Raw genomic sequence first — 25,975 nt, forward strand, 5'->3', positions numbered from 1 at the left:
CCCCATTCCAGTCTCCCTCTCTGTCTGTTCCTGTCTTTTTACGTCTTTGTTTCATATCACTATGTCTGCCATGCGTGATGTGCACTGAGAGGTTGGAATCAGTCTTGATGTTGGGAAGGAGGCGTTCCTTGACACAAAATAAGAATAATCCATAATTCCCCTCAAAAAGCATCAAACTAAAGTAATGAGCCTGATTTGAAATGTAAGGAGGAGAAAGTTCAGATATATGTGTAAGGTTTTCTGTTTAGGACTAAAGAAGTGCTTGCTGCTCCTGAGAGGAGGTTGGATGGCTGAAGATGTGCTGATTTTCCTCAACACAATATTCTCTGAAGCCTCTGTAGCTAAAGATTCCAAAGATTTACAGCAGTGAAATATTGTGTTGATATTCTGTTAATGTGACTAGATAATTTTATTTGTGTCAATTCATGAGTGAAATCAGCTGCTGCACAAACAGCTAAAATCACTGAGGTGTTGCAGAGCTTCAGCTCCAGGACTGAAGAGCTGCTGTAAGTCCTACAAACCACCAGATGTCGCTGCGCTTCAAATCTCTTTTTCTGCACCAATAGAAGGAAAGGCCCAGAGTTTTAAAAGACTTCACTAGGAGAAAGAAGAGAGCACAGGTGCACTAGATGAACTCAAAGATGAAATTTGTAATTCCTTACAGTACACAATACAACCATACATACAACATACTGATCACCTCTTTTTCCGCACTCCTAGAATTCATTCCAGTTCAAAGCTCCGTCTGATTGGAACAATCTCCCATGCCAGCTTAGGTCTGATACTTCTCTTCATGGTTTCAAAGCATCAACTCTAACCCATTTGCAAACTCCTTGTTCTTGTTTCTGATTTTGTGTTTGTTCCTGTTTTTATTTATTCATTTATTTATTTATTCATTTACTTATTTTTTCTCTTTTTTCTCTTTTTATTCTATTATTTTATCCTCATTTCTCATTCACTTCCTTGTTTATATATTTATATTATTGTTGTATCTTATATATTTATCATATAAACTGATATTCCTGCAACTCTCTTTTTCCCACCTGTAAGCACGGATACTACTAAATTGATTACTGAACTGAGATTTGGCTATCAGTGGATTAGCTGGTGTTGGTGAGCCTTGTCTGTGTCTGTGGGAGTGTGTGTGTGCATGTATAAGTCCTGTAATGTGTTTCACTGTTTTTTTTTTTTTTGGTTTGTTTTGGCTTTGTACTGTATCATTTTGTGGAAGGACCCCCTCAAAAAGGAGATGATTCATCTCAAGGGGCTATCCTGAATAAAAAAATTCAAATTCAAAAATAAATAAATTCAAATTCAAATGAACTGCATCAGGTAAAACGTCTGTGAACTCATCTGAAAACACATCAGTGGCTCCTTTAACTCCACCCTGAACCACAGCTCCCTCCTCTGCTGCTGCATTGTTGTTTTCCTTGTAGTAGACTTAGTCACACTTGCACGACTCCTATAACTTTCTCATAACTCCCTTAAAAGGAACTGAGAGCCGTCAGTTCTTGAGAAGTTATTTTCAATGTGTCTCTGTTAAAGTATAAATAACATGAAAACTGATGCTTCATTTTCCTGCATCACTTGTGAAAATCTTGATTTCCTGATTGTTGTTGAAGCTGCAGCAGCTTGAGCTCAGTTTCATGTCTCTGTGTGCAGAAGAACTCATTTGAACCCACTTTCATTTAGCATTGTTGTTCACAGATTTGTGTGTGTTTGAATGTGTTTCAGCCTTAATGGAGTCAGTAACAGTCTTCTCTTTACTATATCTGTTAATATTATCATCTGTACTCTGACCTATAATGATGTCAATACATTTCACACATCTTAAATGTCCAACTAGTCGTGTCTGCAGTGAGCATACAGCATGAACAACCTCCAGACCACAGGTGAAGTGTTGGAACTGTCCAGTTGAGCAGCACATATCATGGAGGCTTGATGCTGCTGTTGTACCCACATTCTCATCAAAACACTTCCCCTTCACTTCTCTGACAGAAATAAGTTCAGAGGAAGAAGGAGGAAACAACAGGCCTCAGACCACTAACATATGTGTGAAACACCTCAGTGTCACAAATACACTGTGGGACTGGACACAGTGTGAACTTGAGACTCAGTCATATGTGTAATATATTTTTACAGCATTAGATTGGCTCAAATAGATTCCTCTGCACAATTCAGATTTTGACAGAATAATAAATAGACAGAAACAACAAAAAGATGAACTGCCTAATGACCTCAGCTACACTGATGCGACCACTGACAGGTGAGAAACAAGACCGACAACCTAACAGGAAGTAACACCTCACTACTAACAGGAACTGCTGTGTGCATCGTACACAAAAACTTAAGTTCAGAAGGTCGTGCAGTTGCAGAACACGAGATAGAAGGGAAGATCGATGGACTCATTCGGTGGAATCAAATGTTTTATGTCTGATTCTGCTGCTTCACGTCACAGGTAAGGAAGAAAATGACACGTTTGTCACACACCGACAGACATATCCTCAAATGAACCCTGAAAATGTGAGTTAAATTGAAGCCGCTTTGTCGTGTTTCTCTCTCCTTGTTTCCTCATCAGTAGCTGTTCAGACCAAACCCTTTGCTGTCACACCTGGAGTTCAGGTCAACCTGCCTTGTAAAAATGTGACCAATACTGAGGACAAATGCAAAAGTACAACCTGGACCTACACTCATTCAGACAAATCATTAACACTGTTTGAAGAGGGGAAGATTCATAAAGATGCCAGAGATAAATCAGACAGACTGACACTTGAACCTGACTGCTCTCTGGTTATAAAGACGGTCACAGCTGAGGATGATGGTCGTTACAGCTGCAGACACTTCAGATCAGGAGAAAGACATGGTGAAGACACTGATTATGACCTGACTGTTGTCACGGGTGAGTGTTACATTATAACGTTTACAGCTCAGACTGACTTGTTAGAACAAAACACTGAAACATAACTTCCAGCTGCATCAGCTGGTTGTGTGTGTATGTGTGTGTGTGTTTTCATGGCAAAATGGGGTCCTGGTGACAGCTTTTGTTGCAGTTGCTAGTAGGGGTGATCGGTTCATCACAAAAATCCGTCCCGTTCGGTACGCTTGTCACGGTTCGGGGCGCGTGCTTACCACTCGTTTCATAGGCACGCGCAACTTCTTTTCCTCATTTACTAACGAGGCGAAGCGTGTACACTCCAGAGCAGCAGGTGGCGGTACTGAGCTGGATGCCATCCGGCAGTAAACAAGAAGAAGAAGCGAAGCGGAGTAGCAGATAGTAATTGAGTATCTCTGGGTCAGCTGTGGAGACGTTTGTGGGCATGGCGAGTGGAAAAGAGTCGGAGCTAGAAGATGCGCCAGGCAGCAGCGCTGTATAGGTCTGCTGTATGGTACCACTTTGCATTTAGAGTTACCTACGATGACGGCAGCATGAAAGTTGTTGACAAAAGTGCGACAGTGTGCAACATTGTGCAACACGTGTTGTTTATGCTAACAGTAACACGACTAACATGTCAGCTCATCTGCCAAGACATCATCCCAGTGAGACAACTGGCAGCGCAAGGAGGAGAGGGAGAGAGTCGACAGGACAACTTCTGCTCCCCACAGCTTTTAAACAGCCTTACCCCCAATTTCCACTGGTTACGTGTCCGCTGCATTGAGGCTCCGATCCGGTTTTGCTCCGCCGTCCGGTAATCCCCACCAGTTGCGGTTTGAGTCCGCTACGGCGCAGTACGGTAGACAGCTGGCATCACGATGCAGATTAGTTCCCGCGATAATCACATAATCAATCACAACCACAGTTATAGGTCTGTGTTATTAAAAACAACAACACGAAGTGTTCCCAATCAAAGGATCAGCAGAAGAGCTTGTGTTTGTCTCTTTTTGAAAAGTAACCGCATGTTGTTTGTTATTTTGGCGCTTGACTTCCTGTCTGCTCCGTGCTAAATTCAGCTGAATTCCTGCATCGTGCTCCGGCATCCGCCAGAAATAGAAGTCCTGCGTATCTGTGCCGGAGGGCTCCGGACTGCCGGAGCTGGGAAGGAGCAGATACGCAGCACAGCGGACCTGGTGGGGATTGACACATTGACTAAAGTGAAACGTATCTGCTCCGCTGGCGTGGCGGAGACGCAACACAGAGGAGACGTATCCAGTGGAAATCGGAGGTTACAGTGATGAGTCAGACAGGGCAACATGCATAACGAACGGAGTGTAGTAAGATATGCAGCCTTTTGCTGTGGTGGAGGGTGCAGAATTTTTTGGATGATTGAAACACTGGAGGCGCGATATAAAATAAAATCCCTTCCTGTCAAACACGTAGGCAACACGGTAATTCCCGCACTTTATGAAGAGACCCGACGAGGAATTGTTAAAGAGTTGTCTGACATCGCCTTGGTAGCGTTTACTAGTGATGGATGGACCTCCTGGGCTACTGAAAGTTTCCTGACTGTGACTGCCCATTACATTACATTAGTGACAGTGAATAACTATTTGTTCTTAGCATTTGTTAAAGATAACTTTCTTTGCCAAATGAATGAAAAGCATGTTGAAACTAGCAATGTCTCCTCTCTTGCATGGCAATGTATCAAATGTCAGACTGCCTCATTCTTTCAGTTTTAACCTGACTATACAAGACATCATTGATTTTCCAAACGATCAGCGTATACCGAACCGAACCGAAAACCGTGACAACAAAACCGTGATCTGAACCGAACCGTGGATTTTGTGAACCGTTCCACCCCTTATAACTACCACAGTAGCAGGTTTGACCTTTACTTTTTCAGGTTTTTCTTTGTCTGTCTGTCTGTCAAAAGATTTTGTCACCATGATAGTGTGACGACTGTGCAAGATGGAGTCATGAGACTTTGCAGGTGTTCAGTTGAGATCAAATGATGAAGGAGTTCAAATTTGTGTGCAGTCTGAGTAAGGGACCAGAAGTCGAGAGTGGCCCCGTACACTTTACTTCCCTGGCCCACATTCATTTATTTGTGTTTATTTCATAGAGTTGAAGGTTTAATGTTACATACGTTTTGTTGACCCATGTTTGTCTGTTCAGGAGAGGGCACAACACCAGTCACAGCTGAGCCAGAAAAAGCACAAAAAAACAACAACTGTATTAGCAGGAACAACTGATGAGGCTTCATCCGAACAAGTTAATTTAACACTTTTATATATCTGTGTCTATAATCTCTGTCTCCCTGATTTAGTCTCACTCTGACTAATAAACTCACAGCCAGTAAAGTTATGAAGGCAGGGGAACTTTGAAGAGCTGACGGACACTCTGTGTCTCTGTTTTCTGTTTGTGTTGTTTCATCAGTGAATGGTTGAATGTGTTCAAATGCTCGACAAAGAAGATTAAGAGATAAATCAGTATTTTGAAATACTGATTCCTCACACTCATACTGAGCCAATGATAGAGGCATGAAAACCATTTTGGAAATAGAAATGAGAATGAGAAGTATTGTATTAGCCATCAGCCATGTAGTTGACTTAAAACTATCAATGAATGTTCAAATACATTTAAATGTCACATGTAATTCTCTGGAACAGAACAGGGAGCTGCAGCCACAATGCTGTTTCTAACATGAGAAACAAATCAACAATATAGTGTGTCAGCAACCGCATGACATTTCCATCCCCAGAGCCACATCACTAACATGACTGAACACTGAAGTGTTGTGCTCCTGATGTTTGATGGTAACTTTGTTCACTGACTTGTTCTGTTGTCGACTACACCGTGTAGGTGTTTTATGGATTTAAAGTTTTCATGTCACAACATGTCTATTTAAAAAGGGGGACTGGAGGGTGTGTTCCAACTATCGGGGGATCACACTCCTCAGCCTCCCTGGGAAAGTCTATTCAAGGCTACTGGAGAGGAGAATTCAGCCGATAGTCGAACCTCGGATTCAGGAGGAACAATGCGGTTTTCGTCCTGGCCGTGGAACACTGGACAAGCTTTATACCCTCCACAGGGTGCTCGAGGGTTCATGGGAGTTTGCCCAACCAGTCCACATGTGTTTTGTGGACTTGGAGAAGGCATTCGACTGTGTCCCTCGTGGCATTCTGTGGGAGGTGCTCCGGGAGTACGGGGTCGGAGGCCCTCTGTTAAGGGCTGTACGTTCCCTGTACAACCGGAGCAGGAGCTTGGTTCGCATTGGTCCGGCAGTAAGTCAGACCTGTTCCCAATGCATGTTGGACTCCGGCAGGGCTGCCCTTTGTCACCGGTTCTGTTCATTATTTTTATGGACAGAATTGCTAGGCGCAGCCACGGGCTGGAGGGGATCTGGTTCGGGAGCCACTGGATCTCATCTCTGCTTTTCGCGGATGATGTGGTCTTGTTGGCTCCTTCGAGCCGGGACCTCCAGCATGTCCTGGGGCGGTTTGCAGCCGAGTGTGAAGCGGCTGGGATGAGAATCAGCACCTCCAAATCTGAGGCCATGGTTCTCGACCGGAAAAAGGTGGCTTGCTCCCTCCAGGTGGGAGGAGAGTTCCTGCCTCAAGTGGAGGAATTCAAGTATCTCGGGGTCTTGTTCACGAGTGAGGGAAGGATGGAGCGTGAGATTGACAGACGGATCGGTGCAGCGGCCGCAGTAATGCGGTCGTTGTATCGGTCTGTCGTGGTGAAGAGAGAGCTGAGCCGAAAGGCGAAGCTCTCGATTTACCAGTCAATCTACGTTCCGACCCTCACCTATGGCCATGAACTTTGGGTCATGACCGAAAGAATAAGATCCTGGATACAAGCGGCCGAAATGGGTTTCCTCCGCAGGGTGGCAGGGCGCTCCCTTAGAGATAGGGTGAAGAGCTCTGTCACCCGGGAGGAGCTCGGAGTAGAGCCGCTGCTCCCCCACATCGAGAGGAGCCAGCTGAGGTGGCTCGGGCATCTGTTTCGGATGCCCCCGGGACGCCTCCCTCGGGAGGTGTTCCTGGCATGTCCCGCCGGGAGGAGACCCCGAGGAAGACCCAGGACACGCTGGTGTGACTATGTCACCCAGCTGGCCTGACCTTGGGATCCTCCCGGAAGAGCTGGAGGCAGTATCCGGGGAGAGGGAAGTCTGGGTGTCCCTGCTCAGGCAGCTGCCCCCGCGACCCGGCCCTGGATAAGCGGACAAAAATGGATGGATGGATGGATGTCACAACATAAGTTTTGTGTTGAGTTGTGTTTGTCTGTTCAGGTGAGGAGACAACAACAAAAACAACAAGTGATGATGCTTCAACAGAACTACCAGGTAGTGACTCAGCATTGTTATCTGTTTGTATAATCTCTCTCTCACATTAACAACTTTGTTCTGTGACATGATGTTTCTGCTCCACAGCTCGTACAGATTGTTCTGTTGTCGACTACATCATGTTGGTTCTGCTTGTGGCTGAACTCGTCCTAATAACTGTGATTACTGTTCTTCTCATCAGAGCTCCAGGTGAGAACATTCACACCAACATCTGTTTGGACTGATGAACACAAACTGTCAATTTAGAGCTGAAATGTTACTCTGTGCTTTATTTTCCAGGGAACCAGAGACCAGTTTGCGCGTTCAGGTGCAGCAGCCAGTCAGGTAAAGATCAGATCAGACAGGAGCTGGTGGTGCGTTCAGGTTCGGCTGACTCAGTTTATGAACATCAACAGTATGCTGGGATGAACATTTGGAGCACTTTTGGGATAATATACATACACACACACACATATAAATATATATACAAGTAACAGTAAGTGATGGTGCGTTCAGGTGCTGTCAGATTATTTCTTATTTCTTGTGTTAAATGTGGGTCAGTGATGTGAAAGTTGTCAGTTAAAGTGTGTCAGAGTGACAGTTTGTGTGTGTTGTGTTTCACAGGTGGATCATGATGAAGATAAAGATGATGGTGTGTTGAAATCTGAAAACTGTGGAGACACTTCTGCCTCTTTCAGACTCCACTGATCAACAACTTCCACATCAACATAAAATCTTCAGAGAAAAGACTCCACTGCAGTTAAATGACATCACATTTACATGAGTCATGTCGTCAGATGACAAAACTCTCCGAAGATCATTTTCAGTTTAGGACGACTGATTGTTTTTGATTTCATTCATCAGTGTGAGAACTTTGTGTGTGTTTAGTGTGCTGACTCAAGACTCACTTGTTCAGACTTCACTTCGACCCTGCATAGCATAACTCCCCCCCCCAAAAAAAACGTGCATGCACTTTTATGTTCTAACCCTTATCATTAAATCATAGCACTTATATACTTAAGGTATCCTTGATAAATAGCAGCTACTAAACTCTGACGAGGGCTTGAAAATTGCTTCTATTGTTCCTTTCTTACATTATCGATGGGGATATGTTGTGGTTACTTTCTTGTGATAAATGTACTTCACTTTGAACAAAAGTGTCTGCTAAATACCCGCAATGTAAATGTAAATGCAGTAACATTCTTCTCTTTATTATATCTGTTAATGGTATCATCTGCAAATAAAGACCTCTTCACCACTTCACTCTACTCTGTGTTCTGTGACTCCTTCATGTACTAACAGTGTCATAATGTAAAGTGAATATTCTCTACTATGAATGTCTTGACTCTACTAGTAGTAAACCTTCCCTCTGGTGGCTTGAACAGCTCTGTTCTCTCTGGACACTAAAATATGTCTTAATACAGATAGAAATGCAGCCAAAGTGAGCTGAGAATGTTTTGTTTCGTTTCGTTTTCTTCCGCTTTATCCATGCGGGTCGCGGGTGATGTTACCGCTTTTATACCACCTTATTCAAGGTGGAGCGGGGGTACTGGGGCCAAATCCAGTGACTCTATGGGCGAAGGCCAGGGTACTCCCTGGATGAGTGGCCAGCTCATCGCAGGGCCAGCTGAGAATGTACAGAAATCTAATAACTCAGCTACTTTCAGAAGGTTTGGATGCACATGACCACCTACTCTGACCTAAAATGATGTCAATACATTTCACACATCTTAAATGTCCAACTAGTCGTGTCTGCAGTGAGCATACAGCATGAACAACCTCCAGACCACAGGTGAATTGTTGGAACTGTCCAGTTGAGCAGCACATATCATGGAGGCTTGATGCTCCACGTCGTGACAGTTAAAGTCAGTTCAGTCAGGACGCTCATCAGTGTTGCAACAGTTTGTTGTAACTAGTCTCAGTGACTCCAAACCTTCCAGCAGTTCAAGTGGTTTTCAGCAGAATTTGATAAGCGCCTCTTTGTCTTCTGTCCTAATAAAGTGTGGGCTGTGTGTTCCTGTGAGCTTTGTGTGTTCCTCATGTTTATCTGCTCATCATTAGAGGCTAACACCTGCAGAGCTCTGCTGCTGTTGTACCCACATTATCCTCTAAACACTTCCCCTTCACTTCTCTGACAGAAATAAGTTCAGAGGAAGAAGGAGGAACCAACAGACCTCAGACCACTAACATATGTGTGAAACACGTCAGTGTCACAAATACACTGTGGGCCTGGACACAGACTGAACTTGAGACTCAATAAGATGTCTTCATATAGTTTGTTTGTTACAGTGTTAGATTGACAGTGACTTTGTCTTCTTCACTCGCTCATTCCAGTTTCACAGGATCTTTGTCGGGCTGCTGCGACCTCTGACCTCTGACCTCTGACCTCTTCACTGATGGCTGCATCTCATGTTGCTGATCAAGAGTTTGTGGTTGCTGTCAGTCACTGTGGATGAGACAAAACTACATTTCAAACCTGTAAAAGTGGAAACTGTGACATTTGCAAGAAATTCAGTGAGATGAAAATCTAAAACAGTCTAAGATTAAGAATGAGGATGTGACATCACATGAACCACAGGAAGTAGGTGCAGCTTCTCTCGACTAAAGCACGACTTTAGAAACTCAGATGATCATAAGAAGAGAGACAGAAGAAGGAGAGAGACAGAGAATCATGATGGTCCAGTTCAAATGGATTCAAATGTCTTTATTTGTGACAGCGATGCTTCAGTTCACAGGTAAGAAGACGTATATCACATATAGAAATGGAAGGTGCATTGCACCAATGTACTTAATTAAATATAGTTAATTGAAGTAAGACAACAAAATGTGTTGTGTGTTTACAACATGGTGAGTTTAGTGAACTTTTAGAAACAAGGATAAAGAAATATCACAGATTTTTTCTCATTTCAGTTTATTTTCCATATTTTTCTCTGATCTTGTAAACAGGAGCAGCTGAAAACCTTCCAGCCTCCTTCACTGTCACAGTTGGAGATGACGTCACTTTGCCTTGTGAAAATATGATAAAGCCTCAGCAAAAATGGAACAGTACTACCTGGACATTCAGTGGTTTAGGAAACAAACCAACAGTAGAGCTGGTTGGACATGGACAGATTGATAAAGATGTAAAAGCTAAAGACAGACTGAGTGTTACAGAGAACTGTTCTCTGGTTATGAAGAATGTCAGAGTCGAGGATGTTGGTCGTTACACCTGCAGACAGTACAAATCAAGAGGAGCTGAAAGTTCTTCAGACTCTGTGGTTTATCTGTCTGTTGTCTCCAGTGAGTATTTACATCTTCATGTTTTCAGATCAAACTGTGAAACATTACAATAATTATGATCACAGTGATGAAGTTCATTGGACTCTTGTTGTCTTTCTCTCACAATATCTCCATCTTCACCAGTGACTGAACATCAGAACCATGATGAGGTGACATTAACCTGCTCTGTGTCGACATATGAACCATGTAGACACACAGTGAATTGGCTGTATGAGGGTAAAGAGGTGGATAAAGATAACCAAGGTGTAACTACATCACAGTCTCTCTGCTCTGCCTCTGTGCGTGCTCTGTCTTCTCATCACATTTACAAGTCAGAGTTTGAATTTGTGAAGTGTTCAGTGACTGATGGTGACAAAGAGCAGCAGCTGTTTCCCTTCAGACTTCAGTCATCAGGAAACAAACCAGGTGAGAATATGTTGATCTTCAAACTGATGTGAAGAATTACAGAAAATAGGATCTTAGTCTTAATGTTAAATCACAACACAAGTTTTGTACTGAAAAGTTTGTTGAGTTGTGTTCATCTGTTCAGGTGAGGAGACAACAACAACACCACCAACAACAACAACACCACCACTAACAGCAACAACTGAATCCAGTGACACCAGCAGAACAGGAGGAACCAACACAACAGGGTCTTGGACTGATGGTGCTTCATCAGAACCACAGAGTAGTTAGTGAACATTTTGATCTGCTTCTACAATCTGTTAGATGCTGACAGACACTTTGTGTCTTTGTTTTCTGATCTATTTGGTATTGCATCAGCACTTCTATGTGTGTGTGTGTGTGTGTGTGTGTGTGTGTGTGTGTGTCTCTCTCTCTGAGTGCATGCTGGGAGTGGCAGAAGGGGGGAGTGTGTTTCTATCTTTTGTAGGTTTGTTTGTTTATGTTTGTTTGCTTGTTAGATTTATTACTGCAATTGTATTTTCTGCTGTAGTTTAAAGCGGTTTGGTTGCAAAGCAGTAACGACCGGCCTCTATGGAGGACTAAACCTGACATAAGTATAAATAAATAAATAAATAAATGCATAAATAAATGAATAAATACATAAATGCTGAAATAAATGTATAAATAAATAAATAAAAGTAAAAATAAAAGAATAAATGCTTTTTATTTATTTCTAACCTAACCTCAGTCAAGAGCATGATTGGTTACAGGAGTGTGCTCGATGAGGGTCTACTACTTCTGCCTTACTAGCGGCGCTGATTCCTGTACACTGTACAGGAATGTTGCTGGCTACCAGCAACCCCACTCAGCTAACTGTTAGCTGCAGTTTTTGACATTTGTTCATGTAGCTCTGGTTTAGTAATGAATTTGACTGGTGTTCATTTTAACTTGCAAAGGTCCCAGGTGTGCTGGTGGTGTGGTTTGAGAATCCCGTCTGGAGAGAGAGCCGGCTCTAGAGCCGCTCGTCATGAACAAATGCTACATACTGTTCCACCCATGAGTTATTTGAGAGTACAGACATTCACGACAAAGATATGAAACCGACAACATGCACTTTTGGACCATTTGTTGCTCTGTAGCGCTCGTCTAGCAGTCGTTTGCAAGTTGCAGCCCCGGCATCTCCGTGTGGGTAGAAGTGTTCAAGCCACGTCAAAACGAATACACATATACATGACTTGGAGCGATGAGCAGAATGTTTTTCCTGGTTAGCGGACATGGCTGAGGACCCCTCTCTCTCCAGACAGGATTCTCAAACCAGACCACCAGCACATTTGGGACCCTTGCAAGTTAAAATGAACGCCAGTTAACTTGTCACACCGGTCGAGGCCATTAACTAACTCCAGCTCCAGCTCACAACGTTACAGAGAGCGAGGCTTGGGATCAGGAATCGTTTGCTTTTGTCTGGCTCTCCGATTGGACCAATCATGCTCTTGACTGAGGTTAGGACCTCCTACCTCCTCATTAACATATGGACACAGAAATACAGAAATAAATAAAAAGCATTTATTCTTTTATTTATACTTTTATTTATTCATTTATACATTTATTTCAGCATGTATTTATTTATTCATTTATTTATGCATTTATTTATTTATTTATACTTATGTCAGGTTTAGTCCTCCATAGGCCTTAGCTGGAAGTCATGCCTCTGTGGAGGATTGCAGTTCAGCAATCGGAGAAATTTTCGGTTCTGACGGTCTAAAGTCCAAATCTAGGATGAACAATGGAGTCGTCAGTGTTGGTAAAGTCAGCACGGTTGTTGAACGAGGTGTAGTGATCCAGGACACCTTTATCAGGCTGGTGGTTCTGATGGTTCACAGGCTGGTGGTCAGCCCAGTTTTTGATAATCATGGTGCTGCTGGTCTGGAGGCTGCTGATCTGGGTTCTGTTCATTCAGGTACAGCTGGTCTGGTTCCTGTAGGTTCAGGTTCCTGACACTGACAGTATGAACAGAGACACAGTGGACACACACACTGAAACAAAGGAGGCAGAATGTCCTCTGGAGGAGGAAGGTGACATGCTGATAGATGAAGACTCCTTTAAAGACGATGAGAAGAGGAAAGTGAGCAGTGACGAGTGTCGGCCTTCTGCTAAAGTGAAGAAAGTGTCTCTTCACAGTGAGAGTCTGCAGTCAGGTGAGAGTGAAGATGATGAGGAGAGTGATGAAGAGTCTGGAGCTTCCTCACAGACGTGGGCTCACAGCAGGAGAGGTTACTCTTTATTGAGTGTGAAGAAGTTCCTGAAGAAGTGTTCCCTGATCTACAGCTGTTCATTGGTTCAGTGAAGGCTTTCAGGAGAAGTTCTGGAGTTCTGGGGGAGAACGCTTTCACTGACCAGGAGACTTACCGTCTGAACAAACTGCTTCAAAAGGTCAAACAGCAGTTAGATGATGATAAATAAGTCTGATAGTTATTCCTTCTTTTGCCTGCTTTGCTCACTCGTTTTTGTTTTACACCTTTTTTTATGCCATGGCAGACATAAGAATAGGCAGCTTGAATATAAATGGAGCAAGGGATGATGGGAAAAGGGCGTCTCTTTTCAAGCTGTGTTCTCTCAAATAGCTGGATGTTATTTTGGAGACACACAGTACTCCTGATAACCAGACTGACTGGAGGACAGAGTGGAACAGTGAAACCTTCTAAAGTCACAGAACCAGCAACAGTTGTGGAGTTGGAATTCTTTTTTCCAGAAACGTTCTTCCTCAGTCTGTAGAAGCTGAAGAAGTTATTAAAGGCCGTCTGTTAAAAGTAAGAACGTTTTGCAGAGGAACAAAGTTAATGGTAGCAGTGACCCTCCATGGAGAGCTCCCTCAGGCCTGAGTGATGATGTTGGACCTGAATGCAGAGCGCTGTATAAACCAGCATTGATCAAAGAGCTGCTGACCTGCAGTGGAGGGTTTTACATGGTGTTGTTGCTGTCAATGTGTTTGTCTCTGTCATGAATTCTGATGTGAGTCATGTCTGTCCACTTTGTCCTCATCATCAGACTGTTTTTCATTGTTTCATGGAGTGTTGTCCACTGCTGCCTCTGTTTACAATGTTGGGACATGTTTTTGGACTATTTGGGAAGTTTTTGGAAACATGTTTTTGATGAGCTAGAGGTACTTTTTAATTTCACTGTGGGGAGAGCAATGATGGCCGTGTATCTGAGCAGAAGAAACAGAATAGAGAGAGCTGTGGATGATGATGCTGTTCTCGTGTTTGTAAAAATGTTGAAAGCCTGTTTAAAAATACATTTTAAATATTACTGGGAAAGAAGAAAGATCTGTGTGGTGTTATAAACATCTGCTGTGTTGTTGACCAGGTGATCTTTAGAAGTGAACTGAGATGATTTAGATTCTGTGAATCTTGATTTATTGCCATGTTTTTTTGGTATGTTTTTAAATTGTTGTGGTTTAATACTATCATGAATGTTTAGTTTTTAATATTAGGTATTATTAAAATTCACATTCTCTCTCTCTCTGACCACTAAACTCCCTGTTAACATCTTTCAGACTGCCACTAACATGACTGAACACATGTGTTGTGCTCCTGATGTTTGATGGTAACTTTGTTCTCTGACATGATGTTTCTGCTCCACAGCTCGTACAGACTGTTCTGTTGTCGACTACATCATGTTGGTTCTGCGTGTGGCTGAACTCGTCCTAATTACTGTGATTACTGTTCTTCTCATCAGAGCTCCAGGTGAGAACATTCACACCAACATCTGTTTGGACTGATGAACACAAACTGTCAGTTTAGAGCTGAAATGTTACTCTGTGCTTTATTTTCCAGGGAACCAGAGACCAGTGAGGCGTTCAGGTGCAGCAGCCAGTCAGGTAAAGATCAGATCAGACAGGAGCTGGTGGTGCGTTCAGGTTCAGCTGACTCAGTTTATGAATATCAACAGTCAGCTGGGAGGAACATTTGGAGCACTTTTGGGATAATATATATACACACATATATAAATATATATACAAGTAACAGTAAGTGATGGTGCGTTCAGGTGCTGTCAGATTATTTCTTATTTCTTGTGTTAAATGAGGGTCAATGATGTGAACGTCGTCAGTTAAAGTGTGTAAGAGTGACAGTTTGTTTGTGTTGTGTTTCACAGGTGGATCATGATGAAGATGAAGATGATGGTGTGGTGAAATATGAAAACTGTGGAGACACTTCTGCCTCTGTCAGATTCCACTGATCAACAACTTCCACATCAACATCAAGTCATCAAAGAAAAGACTCCACTGCAGTTAAATAACATCAAATTTACACGAGTCGTGTCGTCAGATGACAAAAATCTCCGAAGATCATTTTCAGTTTAGGACGACTGATTGTTTTTGATTTCATTCATCAGTGTGAGAACTTTGTGTGTGTTTAGTGTGCTGACTCAAGACTCACTTGTTCAGACTTCACTTCGACCCTGCATAGCATAACTCCCCCCCCCCCCCCAAAAAAACGTGCATGCACTTTTATGTTCGAACCCTTATCATTAAATCATAACACTTATATACTTAAGGTATCCTTGATAAATAGCAGCTACTAAACTCTGACGAGGGCTTGAAAATTGCTTCTATTGCTCCTTTCTTACATTATCGATGGTGATATGTTGTGGTTACTTTCTTGTGATAAATGTACTTCACTTTGAACAAAAGTGTCTGCTAAATACCCACAATGTAAATATAAATGCAGTAACATTCTTCTCTTTATTATATCTGTTAACAATATCATCTGCAAGTAAAGACCTCTTCACCACTTCACTCTACTCTGTGTTCTGTGACTCCTTCATGTACTAACAGTGTCATAATGTAAAGTGAATATTCTCTACTATGAATGTCTTGACTCTACTAGTAGTAAACCTTCCCTCTGGTGGCTTGAACAGCTCTGTTCTCTCTGGACACTAAAATATGTCTTAATACAGATAGAAATGCAGCCAAAGTGAGCTGAGAATGTACAGAAATCTAATAACTCGGCTACTTTCAGAAGGTTTGGATGCACATGACCACCTACTCTGACCTAAAATGATGTCAATACATTTCACACATCTTAAATGTCCAACTAGTCGTGTCTGCAGTGAGCATACAGCATGAACAACCTCCAGACCACAGGTGAATTGTTGGAACTGTCCAGTTGAGCAGCACATATCATGGAGGCTTGATCCTCCACGTCGTGACAGTTAAAGTCAGTTCAGTCAGGACGCTCATCAGAGTTGCAACAGTTTGTTATAAATAGTCTCAGTGACTCCAAACCTTCCAGGAGTTCAAGTGGTTTTCAACAGAATTTGATAAGCGCCTCTTTGTCTTCTGTCCTAATAAAGTGTGGACTGTGTGTTCCTGTGAGCTTTGTGTGTTCCTCATGTTTATCTGCTCATCATTAGAGGCTAACACCTGCAGAGCTCTGCTGCTGTTGTACCCACATTCTCTTCTAAACACTTCCCCTTCACTTCTCTGACGGAAATAAGTTCAGAGAAAGAAGGAGGAACCAACAGGTCTCAGACCACTAACATATGTGTGAAACACGTCAGTGTCACAAATACACTGTGGGACTGGACACAGTGTGAACTTGAGACTCAATAAGAGTTTTCATATAGTTTGTTACAGTGTTAGATTGACTCAAACATTTTCCTTTGTCTTGTAGTGACTTTGTCTTTCTCACTGACTCATTCCAGTTTCACAGGATCTTTGTCGAGCTGCTGCGACCTCTGACCTCTGACCTCTGACCTCTTCACTGATGGCTGCATCTCATGTTGCTGATCAAGAGTTTGTGGTTGCTGTCAGTCACTGTGGATGAGACAAAACTACATTTCAAACCTGTAAAAGTGGAAACTGTGACATTTGCAAGAAATTCAGTGAGATGAAAATCTAAAACAGTCTAAGATTAAGAATGAGGATGTGACATCATATGAACCACAGGAAGTAGGTGCAGCTTCTCTCGACTAAAGCACGACTTTAGAAACTCAGATGATCATAAGAAGAGAGACAGAAGAAGGAGAGAGACAGAGAATCATGATGGTCCAGTTCAAATGGATTCAAATGTCTTTATTTGTGACAGCGATGCTTCAGTTCACAGGTAAGAAGACGTATATCACATATAGAAATGGAAGGTGCACTGCAATAATGTACTTTATTAAATATATTTGATTGAAGTAAGACAACAACATGTGTTGTTTGTTTACAACATGGTGAGTTTAGTGAACTTTTAGGAACAAGGATAAAGAAATATCACAGATTTTTTCTCATTTCAGTTTATTTTCCATATTTTTCTCTGATCTTGTAAACAGGAGCAGCCGAAAACCTTCCAGCCTCCTTCACTGTCACAGTTGGAGATGACGTCACTTTGCCTTGCGAAAAATATGATAAAGCCTCAGCAAAAATGTGACAGCACTACCTGGAACTTCAGTGATTTAGGAAACAAACCAACAGTAGAGCTGGTTGGACTTGGGGAGATTGATAAAGATGTAAAAGCTAAAGACAGACTGAGTGTTACAGAGAACTGTTCTCTAGGTGTGAAGAATGTCACAGTCGAGGATGTTGGTCTTTACGTCTGTCAGCAGTACAAATCAAGAGGAGCTCAAAGTTCTTCAGACTCTGAGGTTCATCTGTCTGTTGTCTCCAGTGAGTATTTACATCATGTTTTCAGATCAAACTGTGAAACACTACAATAATTATGATCACAGTGATGAAGTTCATTGGACTCTTGTTGTCTTTCTCTCACAATATCTCCATCTTCACCAGTGACTGAACATCAGAACCATGATAAGGTGACATTAATCTGCTCTGTGTCGACATATGAACCATGTAGTCACACAGTGAAGTGGCTGTTTGAGGGTAAAGAGGTGGATAAAGATAACCGAGGTGTAACTACATCACAGTCTCTCTGCTCTGCCTCTGTGCGTGCTCTGTCTTCTCATCACATTTACAAGTCAGAGTTTAAATATCTGAAGTGTTCAGTGACTGATGGTGACAAAGAGCAGCAGCTGTTTCCCTTCAGACTTCAGTCATCAGGAAAGAAACCAGGTGAGAAAATGTTGATCTTCAAACTGATGTGAAGAATTACAGAAGAAGGATTTGAAGTTTTAATATTACATCACAACAAAAGTTTTGTACTGAACAGTTTGTTGAGTTGTGTTTATCTGTTCAGGTGAGGAGACAACAACAACAACAACACCAACAACAACAACAACAACAACAACAACAACACCACCACTAACCGCAACAACTGAATCCAGTGACACCAGCAGAACAGAAAGAACCAACACAACAGGGTCTGGGACTGATGGTGCTTCATCAGAACCACAGAGTAGTTAGTGAACATTTTGATCTGCTTCTACAATCTGTTAGATGCTGACAGACACTTTGTGTCTTAATTAAGTTTCTGTGGTATTATAAGTTTTTTGTTGTCATGGCAACATACAGCTGAAATCTCAAGAAAGAATCAGTAAGTTGAGTTAAGTGGGTGATGTGTTTTGTTTGCTTGTTTGGTCAAAGTAGATGAAGACTGTGTTCACACTGGATTCAGTCTTTGTACTAAAAGTGTCAAATTAAAATGACACGTAATCTCTTCAACAGGAAGCTGCAGCCAACACGCTTCAATTATTGTCATTATGTTTCCAGATTGGTGGTGGCTGCTCATCATTCTGGCTGTGGTCTTAGTGGCACTTTTAATCATTGTTGTGAAAGTCATCAGGAGGAAGAGAGCTGAAGGTGAGAGCACAGGTGAAACTTGTTTAAACCAGATGTTACAACTAAACTGGATTTTCTTTGTGGAAGCTAAAGTCAACTCTGTTTGTCTTTTCAGAGAACAACACACGGATGGAGGACGATGTTGTGAGTATAATATCCTGTACAGATGTACTGCATATGTTACACAGGTGGTTTAATTGTACCCTGACTGCATCTGTGTTCAGTGAACTGTAAGATGCTTTTTGACCAAACTGTGTTTATTCAGGGACTGACCTCAAACCCTGCAGTGACTCATTCTGCTCCAGAAACCAGTCAGGGCACGGTGAGATCACACGCTGCCGTCTTGATGCTGTGAGATTGTGTGATAAAGATGAAAAAAAGGAAGTCAGATAACACAAGGGACTACACTAGAGGAGAGCATGAGTAGTCAGACAGAGGTCAAACCACCACAGATAAACTTCTACACAACATGTGGACACGTCATTTGAAACACGAGAGACAGCATGAGCACGTTGGCAGAATTAAAAGAATTTAAAATAATGTTAGACTAGAACAGAATAAAGTGAAAAGTGTGAGTCACATTAAATCTACATGCTGTCCTCTCTGTGCAGGCTGAGCCTGGAGATGGAGTCTGCTACGCCTCCATCAGCTACACCAGGAACACCAACAGGAGAGATCAGGTAAGAAAAACAGGAAATCTTCACACTTCAAACTGAATCTCTTTTGTGTTGTTGTTCTTTCACCGTGTTGTATTCTTAATGTAATATTGTGTCATTAATCTGTCGTGCTGTTTGTTTATTGTTTTCAGGCTCAGGGAAAAGATGGAGATGACGATGATGATGAAGCAGTGACGTACACCACCATCAAAGCTTCCTCTCTTTCTGCTGCAGCGTCTGCTGATCCCAGCGACCTGTACGCCACCGTCAACAAACCAAAGAAATAAGAGGCCACAGTGTCGTCACAGCTCATGTTGCTCCACTTGTTTTACATTGATAATGGATTTTAGTAAATGCTTGATGATCATTTGGAGGATTTTTTGCTGTAACAAGCCTTTTATCCAGTACGAGGTGCAGTAGTTTAACTAGCAGGACATTAGCACAGTATTATGTGGCTGCTTGTAATGTAAATAAGCTAATGAGATGATATATGGTACATTTTTTCTTGATAATGTGTAAAAAGAGTCAATACCAGATTGGCTTTGTAGTGTAGGTATCAGTAAACAGGTTCTCTGAGGATCCCAGGTCATTTCATAAATCAGAGTACAGAGGTCACACTTGTGTTTTGCTTTGTGATCAATAAATCACAACCAAAACATTCCAGGGCACCGTTTTGCAACATTTTGAATATACTAATGTTTGACTTTAGTAAAAGATGTGTTGTCAGTTTGTATTTCCTGTCATTGTTAGATATGCAGTCATTTTAACATCTATATCTCTCTCAATAAATCAATAAATGAAGCAACTGACTTGTGTATTTTCAGCCTCAACATTGAAGAAGCACTTATTTTTATTTTGTAAAGAAACATCTATAAAATCAGTTACATCCTAAACTGCTTAAATATGATCAACACTGTAATTTTACTACCAAAAGCTGGACGGAGAGGGTCGGCTGCGGCGACGGCGGCGGCCACAACATGCCGGTGGCACTCGCTGTCAGCGGGACAGAGAGGGTCAGTGGCGGTCAGCGGCAGCCACATCTCCTCCCGCCTACTCACTATCGGCGGGAGGAGAGGATGCCAGCCGGGGACGAGAGGGTCGGTTCGGCCACAGTGACCTGCGTCAACAGACTCTGCAGAAATCCAGACATTACCTGGTGATATTTGCTGAAACTATCAGGGGTAAAGTGGACACTGCAGAGACGAGTGTTGTTACGTAACGCGGCCATGATTTGCATGATTTCTGACCCGCCCATTAAATCATGAAAACAGAAATGCTGAAAAACTGTTTGTGAGCCTAGCTCCAAAATTAAATTCTAAATGGTCAAATGGCTTTTGCATGTTTTATGTAAACACATTTATGACCTGTTTAATGTGTTTAGAAGAAAATGGCTGATTTTGCTTTACACAGACTTCAACATCAACAGTAGTAGTTACCAGCAGGCTCCAGCAGGGGGAGCATACAGCTGTTGAGCGCCTCCTCATAATAAAGGTTACTGGTCACCTGAGCTTCAGGAGAATGTGTTTATTTGCTTAGTAGACTGTTTGTAATACAGTATGTTCATTGTAGTGTGAGTGGGACATTTGGACACTTGCAGGGAACAGGATTAGTTTTGTACATGTATTGATAGTTATACACAACAGAATGAGACTTGTTTCACATGTTGATCATGGCAATGTAATGACCATTGTAATATGTTCATAATTCATAGTTATGATATAGAATTGGATCATGTGTATTGAAGACTGCAATTACAATGCATTGCTTGTTTAATCAGTCCTTCAATTACCAGCTGAACCACGTAGATAAATCTAAATCACCACTGAGGCCATCAGCTGTCTGGCAGAGTTCAGCATGGAAAACTCAAATCAAACATTCTGTGGTTGTGTGTGTGTTTCTGTGGTGGTTGGTTTGTATCACAAACAGTGCAGTGCAGTCTCTGCACCTTCAGCAGTCAGCTCATGTTGAACATCCTCCCACCTGCTCATATGGACTTATGTATATGGATTTATCAAAGTTTGTAACTAAAGTCAGTGACAAGCCTCACAGAAAAGTTACACTCCATATCCTCATTGTGAGTCCTGATCATGATGCAGGCCGCATCCCGTGTTCAGAGTGCAGAGAGAAATTAAAACTGCCCTGGAGGAACATTCAGGACATGAGTAGTGGTACACTTAAGCCTCTTATGGTCAAAATTAGTATAACAGAAAGAAACAAAATATGAGAAAATAAAAATGTTTTCACTGGGCTTCAGGACACAGAGGTGATGTAACAGGCTGAAGTCAGTATGAGGGTGGGACTTCTTCCTCATCACAGGAAGTAGATGCTGCGATAACTTTTCAGAAGTGTCAGTGTGAGACTGAGAGAGAAACACGATGGTCGAGTTCAGGTGGATTACATTTTATCTATTTCTGATGCTGGTGGTCAGTTTGACAGGTAAGGACACAAAACTGCATTTATATTACCAATTATTACATATTCTTCTTTTAAATGAGATGGACAGGTTTAGTTTGTAACATGCTGAGTTCAATGAACTCTTTGACACTGAAAATGTAACAGTGACATTCATCCTTATTTATGTTTTACATTTCACTCTCTTTATCTCAACAGCAGTAACAGGGAAGTTCCCCTCCGTCGCTGTCAGAGTTGGAGATGAAGTCAGTTTGTCTTGTGAAAATATGAAACACGATCAGGAGAGGTGCAACAGCACTACCTGGATCTTCTTTGGCTCAACAAAGGCAGTACGGCTGTTTGATCGTGGGCAGATTCACAAAGAAGCCCAAACTAAATCAGACAGACTGAGTGTTAGAGAGAACTGTTCTCTGGTCATCATAGACATCACCATCGAAGACGCTCGTTCATTTCAAGACAACCATAACTTTACCTTTCACAGTATCTCCATCTTCACCAGTGACTGAACATCAGGAGGCTGATGATTGGACTTTAAACTGCTCTGCGTCATATCATGGATGGTGTAGACACACAGTGAAGTGGCTGTATGAAGGTAAAGAGGTGGCTGAAGATGAAGACATGACGACATCACAGACTAACTTCTCAGCTGCTGTGACGTTTCATGATCTCAAGAAGTCAAAGCATCACGAGTCCTTTGAGTGTGAAGTGACTGAAATTTTCACTGGAAAAGTTCAGCAGTTTACCTTCAGCCGTCAGTCCTCAGGAGAGAAAACAGGTGAGCTGAAGGTGAGAACAACCACAGATGAAACTGTTGTGAAAAGGAATGAGCTCATTAAAATCACTTCAAAATATTTAATTTTTTTTTTTTTTTATGTTTGTTTAGATCTCAGGTTTTAATCTTACATCATTCTTTGTCATTCATTTGATGCAGATAAATTATTGTTTGTTCTAACTAAACAGTTTGTTGCAATTTGTGTTCATCAAGGTGATGATGCACAAACCACAATGTCTACAACAACCACAGTGTCAACAACAGGTAATAAATGTACATCAGTGAAAATTAAACAATCAAAAGAACATTTACAAACAACAATATTGAATTAAAGAAGAAGGTAGAGAGTGATCAGAACTACATTCAGTTAAAAAAGGCAAAAGACACTGTCTTGTTTCAGATATCAGAGGTATAGAGACAGTAAAATAACTCATTACCAAAGATCTCATCATTAAAACGCTTCTGATTATATTTAACTCCTCTAAATTCTCTTTTTTTTCAGTTAGGTGGCGGTTCATCATTGTGTCTGTGGTTTTGTCAGCACTCTTAATAAGTGTTGTTACAGTCAATATGTGGACAACAACTAAAGGTGAGAGCAGCCACAGATGAAACAAGAAGCTTTGATAAACCTGGACTTTCACTTTGCAAACTAAACTTGAATACATTTTGTCTTTTCATTGAACAAAACACAGAGGAAAGAAAACAGGGTGAGTTTGAAACTCAGGTGTGAGCTGTGTTCAGTTTCAGCAGATGTAAGATGTGAAAATCCAACTGTCAGAACATTTGATGGCGGTTTACATTTCTGCAAAACCACAAATGTGTTGAACTTTCCAATTTTTTTATGTTGTAACATTATATTTCTTTGGGTTCCTTTGTCAATTTCACTTTGGTACAAGGCTATGCTTATGCTGTGGTCAGGTTTGGGCACCAAAAACAGTTGGGTAGGGTTTGGAAAAGGGTACAAAAAATGTCTGTTTTGGTTTGACAACACTGATAACAGCCCAAAAGTAAAGGTATGTAAAAATGTGTTCATGTGAAATGTTAGTGTCTCAGTAGAGCATCACAGTTTAAAGTTTAAGGCCACTGATCAAGCTACCAGATTTCATGAACTGTAAGTGAGAAAGTGTTGATATTGCCGTACATATGCTCTGGTTAGGTTTAGGCAGCAAATCCACTCTTAGTTTGGGTTCAGAAAAGATTCCGTTTTGGCTTAAAACACCAATTCATGTCACCTCAAATACAACTGGTACTTGTGGCAAGGTTTCTTGAAAAATGTTCAGCGCTGCCACGCTTACAAATGTTGAAACATCAGCTCGATCTCCTCAGGACTCCCAGATTTGAAAGTCTGGCCATTAGAATGTGAATGTGAATGTGATATGAGCCATTTGGTGGAAATGTCAGTATTGTAAGTAGCTTCATGACACACACACATGTGAAAGTATCAGTGGTTTGCAGTAATGTTAACTGCCATAATTTTACCTTGGTGACTGGGTTTGCTGTTTTTAGAGACTATAAGGACATCAGGTAGTGAATCTTAAAGTAAACCGTTTTTTAGGATTTACTTGTGCTAAACGTGGAGAAGTGGAAGTCTGAAAGTCAGAGAATTGGGATTGTAATCTCAAAACCTGAATACATGTCTGAGTCTGTGAACTTTTCCTGAGAGTGTTTGTTAGGAAAGTGAATTAATAAAGCTCTTTCTTCTCCAATAATGATCAATCTAGCGAGGCCCTGAACTCAACTGTTTCTACTGGGCTGCTTTGTATTTCAACATTTATTTGCTCCATTTTCACCCAGAGTGTTGTGTTTTCCTCAGGAGCATGATGATGCATCGAGCCACTCTGCGGAGGCTCCCTTTAGACAGCAGGGGGCGCTGTTCTGCCTGTTATTTACCTCTTCTATATCTGTCCTTCAGCACAGTTTAAACATTTGTTTGCTCCATTTTCACCCAGAGAGTTGTGTTTTCCTCAGGAGCATGATGATGAAGATGAAGATGAAGGTAGAGTCAGACTCCACTGATCATCTACATCAACTCACCAGAGAAACAAGTCCACAGCTGTAAAACATCACCTCATTATATTTCACATGAGGAGATAATAATAGAATCAGACTAGAGTTAGATTGAATCTATTTGCTTTTATTCATTAATATGACAAATGTCTTTTCTGTGCCGAGTTCTTTGTGTTTCAGTCTGAGCTGGACTAACAGGCTGGAGTCAAACTGGTGGACAAGGAGTTTGACTCTTCAGCTGTCTGTGTATGTGTGCTGTAAACATCATGAATCCTGACTGTTTTACAATAAAGCATATAAAGATAATAAGTTGTGTTTGTACAAAATGTATCCCAACTAATAATCTTCAGATATGCATCAAATGTAAAAGTTCAAATGTGAATCTAACATCACACATAAATTCAACAGCAAACTGAGGTGTGAAACAGACTAAAGTCATTATGAGGAAGTGACTTCTTAATTATCACAGGAAGAAGATGCTGTGATAAGAAGCAGCACATCAGAGGTGGCAAAAGTCCACTCATTCTGTCCTCAAGCAGAAGTACAGATACTTCAAAAAAGACAGAAGTACTGTTTCAACTCCTTTACTCAAGTAAAAGTAATACAGTAATACATCTGAATCTGAAATGTACTCAAAGTATCAAAGTAAAAAGTCTCCCTCTGAAGGACATTTCCACTGTTCTGGTCGAAACTGAAGCTCAAGTTATGTTAATATAATTCAAATTATGTTAAACTCAAAGGTAGAATCAGTAGGATTTGTCCCAGCCGTTCCTAAACGCACCACAAAGACAGCTGACTGTCTCACTCCCAGGATGTCAAATAGCCACATGTTGGGTTGGTAAAGCGTCCCGAGCAGCAACAAAGTGAGAAAATAAGAAAATCCAGGCAGAGGGCTGCAGGGTGTCTGCAGATACCAGACTCTAACACGCCTTTACACCCCATTCCAGTCTCCCTCTCTGTCCGTTCCTGTCTGCTTACGTCTTTGTTTCATATCGCTATGTCTGCCATGCGTGATGTGCACTGAGAGGTTGGAATCAGTCTTGATGTTGGGAAGGAGGCGTTCCTTGACACAAAATAAGAATAATCCATAATTCCCCTCAAAAAAGCATCAAACTAAAGTAATGAGCCTGATTTGAAATGTAAGGAGGAGAAAGATATGTGTGTAAGGTTTTCTGTTTAGGACTAAAGAAGTGCTTGCTGCTCCTGAGAGGAGGTTGGATGGATGAAGATGTGCTGATTTTCCTCGACACAATATTCTCTGAAGCCTCTGTAGCTAAAGATTCCAAAGATTTACTGCAGTGAAATATTGTGTTGATATTCTGTCAATGTGACTAGATAATTTTATTTGTGTCAATTCATGAGTGAAATCAGCGGCTGCACAAACAGCTAAAATCACTGAGGTGTTGCAGAGCTTCAGCTCCAGGACTGAAGAGCTGCTGTAAGTCCTACAAACCACCAGATGTCGCTGCGCCTCAAATCTCTTTTTCTGCACCAATAGAAGGAAAGGCCCAGAGTTTTATAAGACTTCACTAGAATAAACAAAAGACCT

The 25,975-nt window shown here is 41.7% G+C and overlaps 1 protein-coding gene and 1 long non-coding RNA gene across 2 annotated transcripts; both read left to right on the forward strand.

Moving 5' to 3' along the window:
* The first annotated feature begins 9,776 nt into the window (after positions 1-9,776).
* On the forward strand, positions 9,777-19,602 carry LOC115574548 (uncharacterized). The gene is made up of 8 exons (XM_030406147.1): positions 9,777-9,934; positions 10,146-10,478; positions 10,602-10,883; positions 18,038-18,199; positions 18,511-18,600; positions 18,695-18,723; positions 19,191-19,259; positions 19,388-19,602. The coding sequence occupies exons 1-8, from the start codon at positions 9,826-9,828 to the stop codon at positions 19,520-19,522; spliced, it is 1,209 nt and encodes a 402-aa protein (XP_030262007.1). The 5' UTR covers positions 9,777-9,825; the 3' UTR covers positions 19,523-19,602.
* On the forward strand, positions 13,369-15,281 carry LOC115574555 (uncharacterized). Its single transcript, XR_003982510.1, has 4 exons — positions 13,369-13,669; positions 14,504-14,605; positions 14,696-14,739; positions 15,015-15,281. It is a non-coding gene; the product is annotated as an uncharacterized LOC115574555 (long non-coding RNA).
* Positions 19,603-25,975: the final 6,373 nt, after the last annotated feature.

Source organism: Sparus aurata, chromosome 22 (assembly GCF_900880675.1).
Source record: "Sparus aurata chromosome 22, fSpaAur1.1, whole genome shotgun sequence".
Lineage (NCBI taxonomy): Eukaryota > Metazoa > Chordata > Actinopteri > Spariformes > Sparidae > Sparus > Sparus aurata.

Coding starts and splice junctions, on each gene's coding strand:
- LOC115574548 (XM_030406147.1), top strand. CDS start 9,826: ATGATCATAAGAAGAGAGACAGAAGAAGGAGAGAGACAGAGAATCATG. Junction 18,200..18,510: donor TTCATCAGAACCACAGAGTA/GTTAGTGAACAT, acceptor TTATGTTTCCAG/ATTGGTGGTGGCTGCTCATC. Junction 18,601..18,694: donor CAGGAGGAAGAGAGCTGAAG/GTGAGAGCACAG, acceptor TTGTCTTTTCAG/AGAACAACACACGGATGGAG.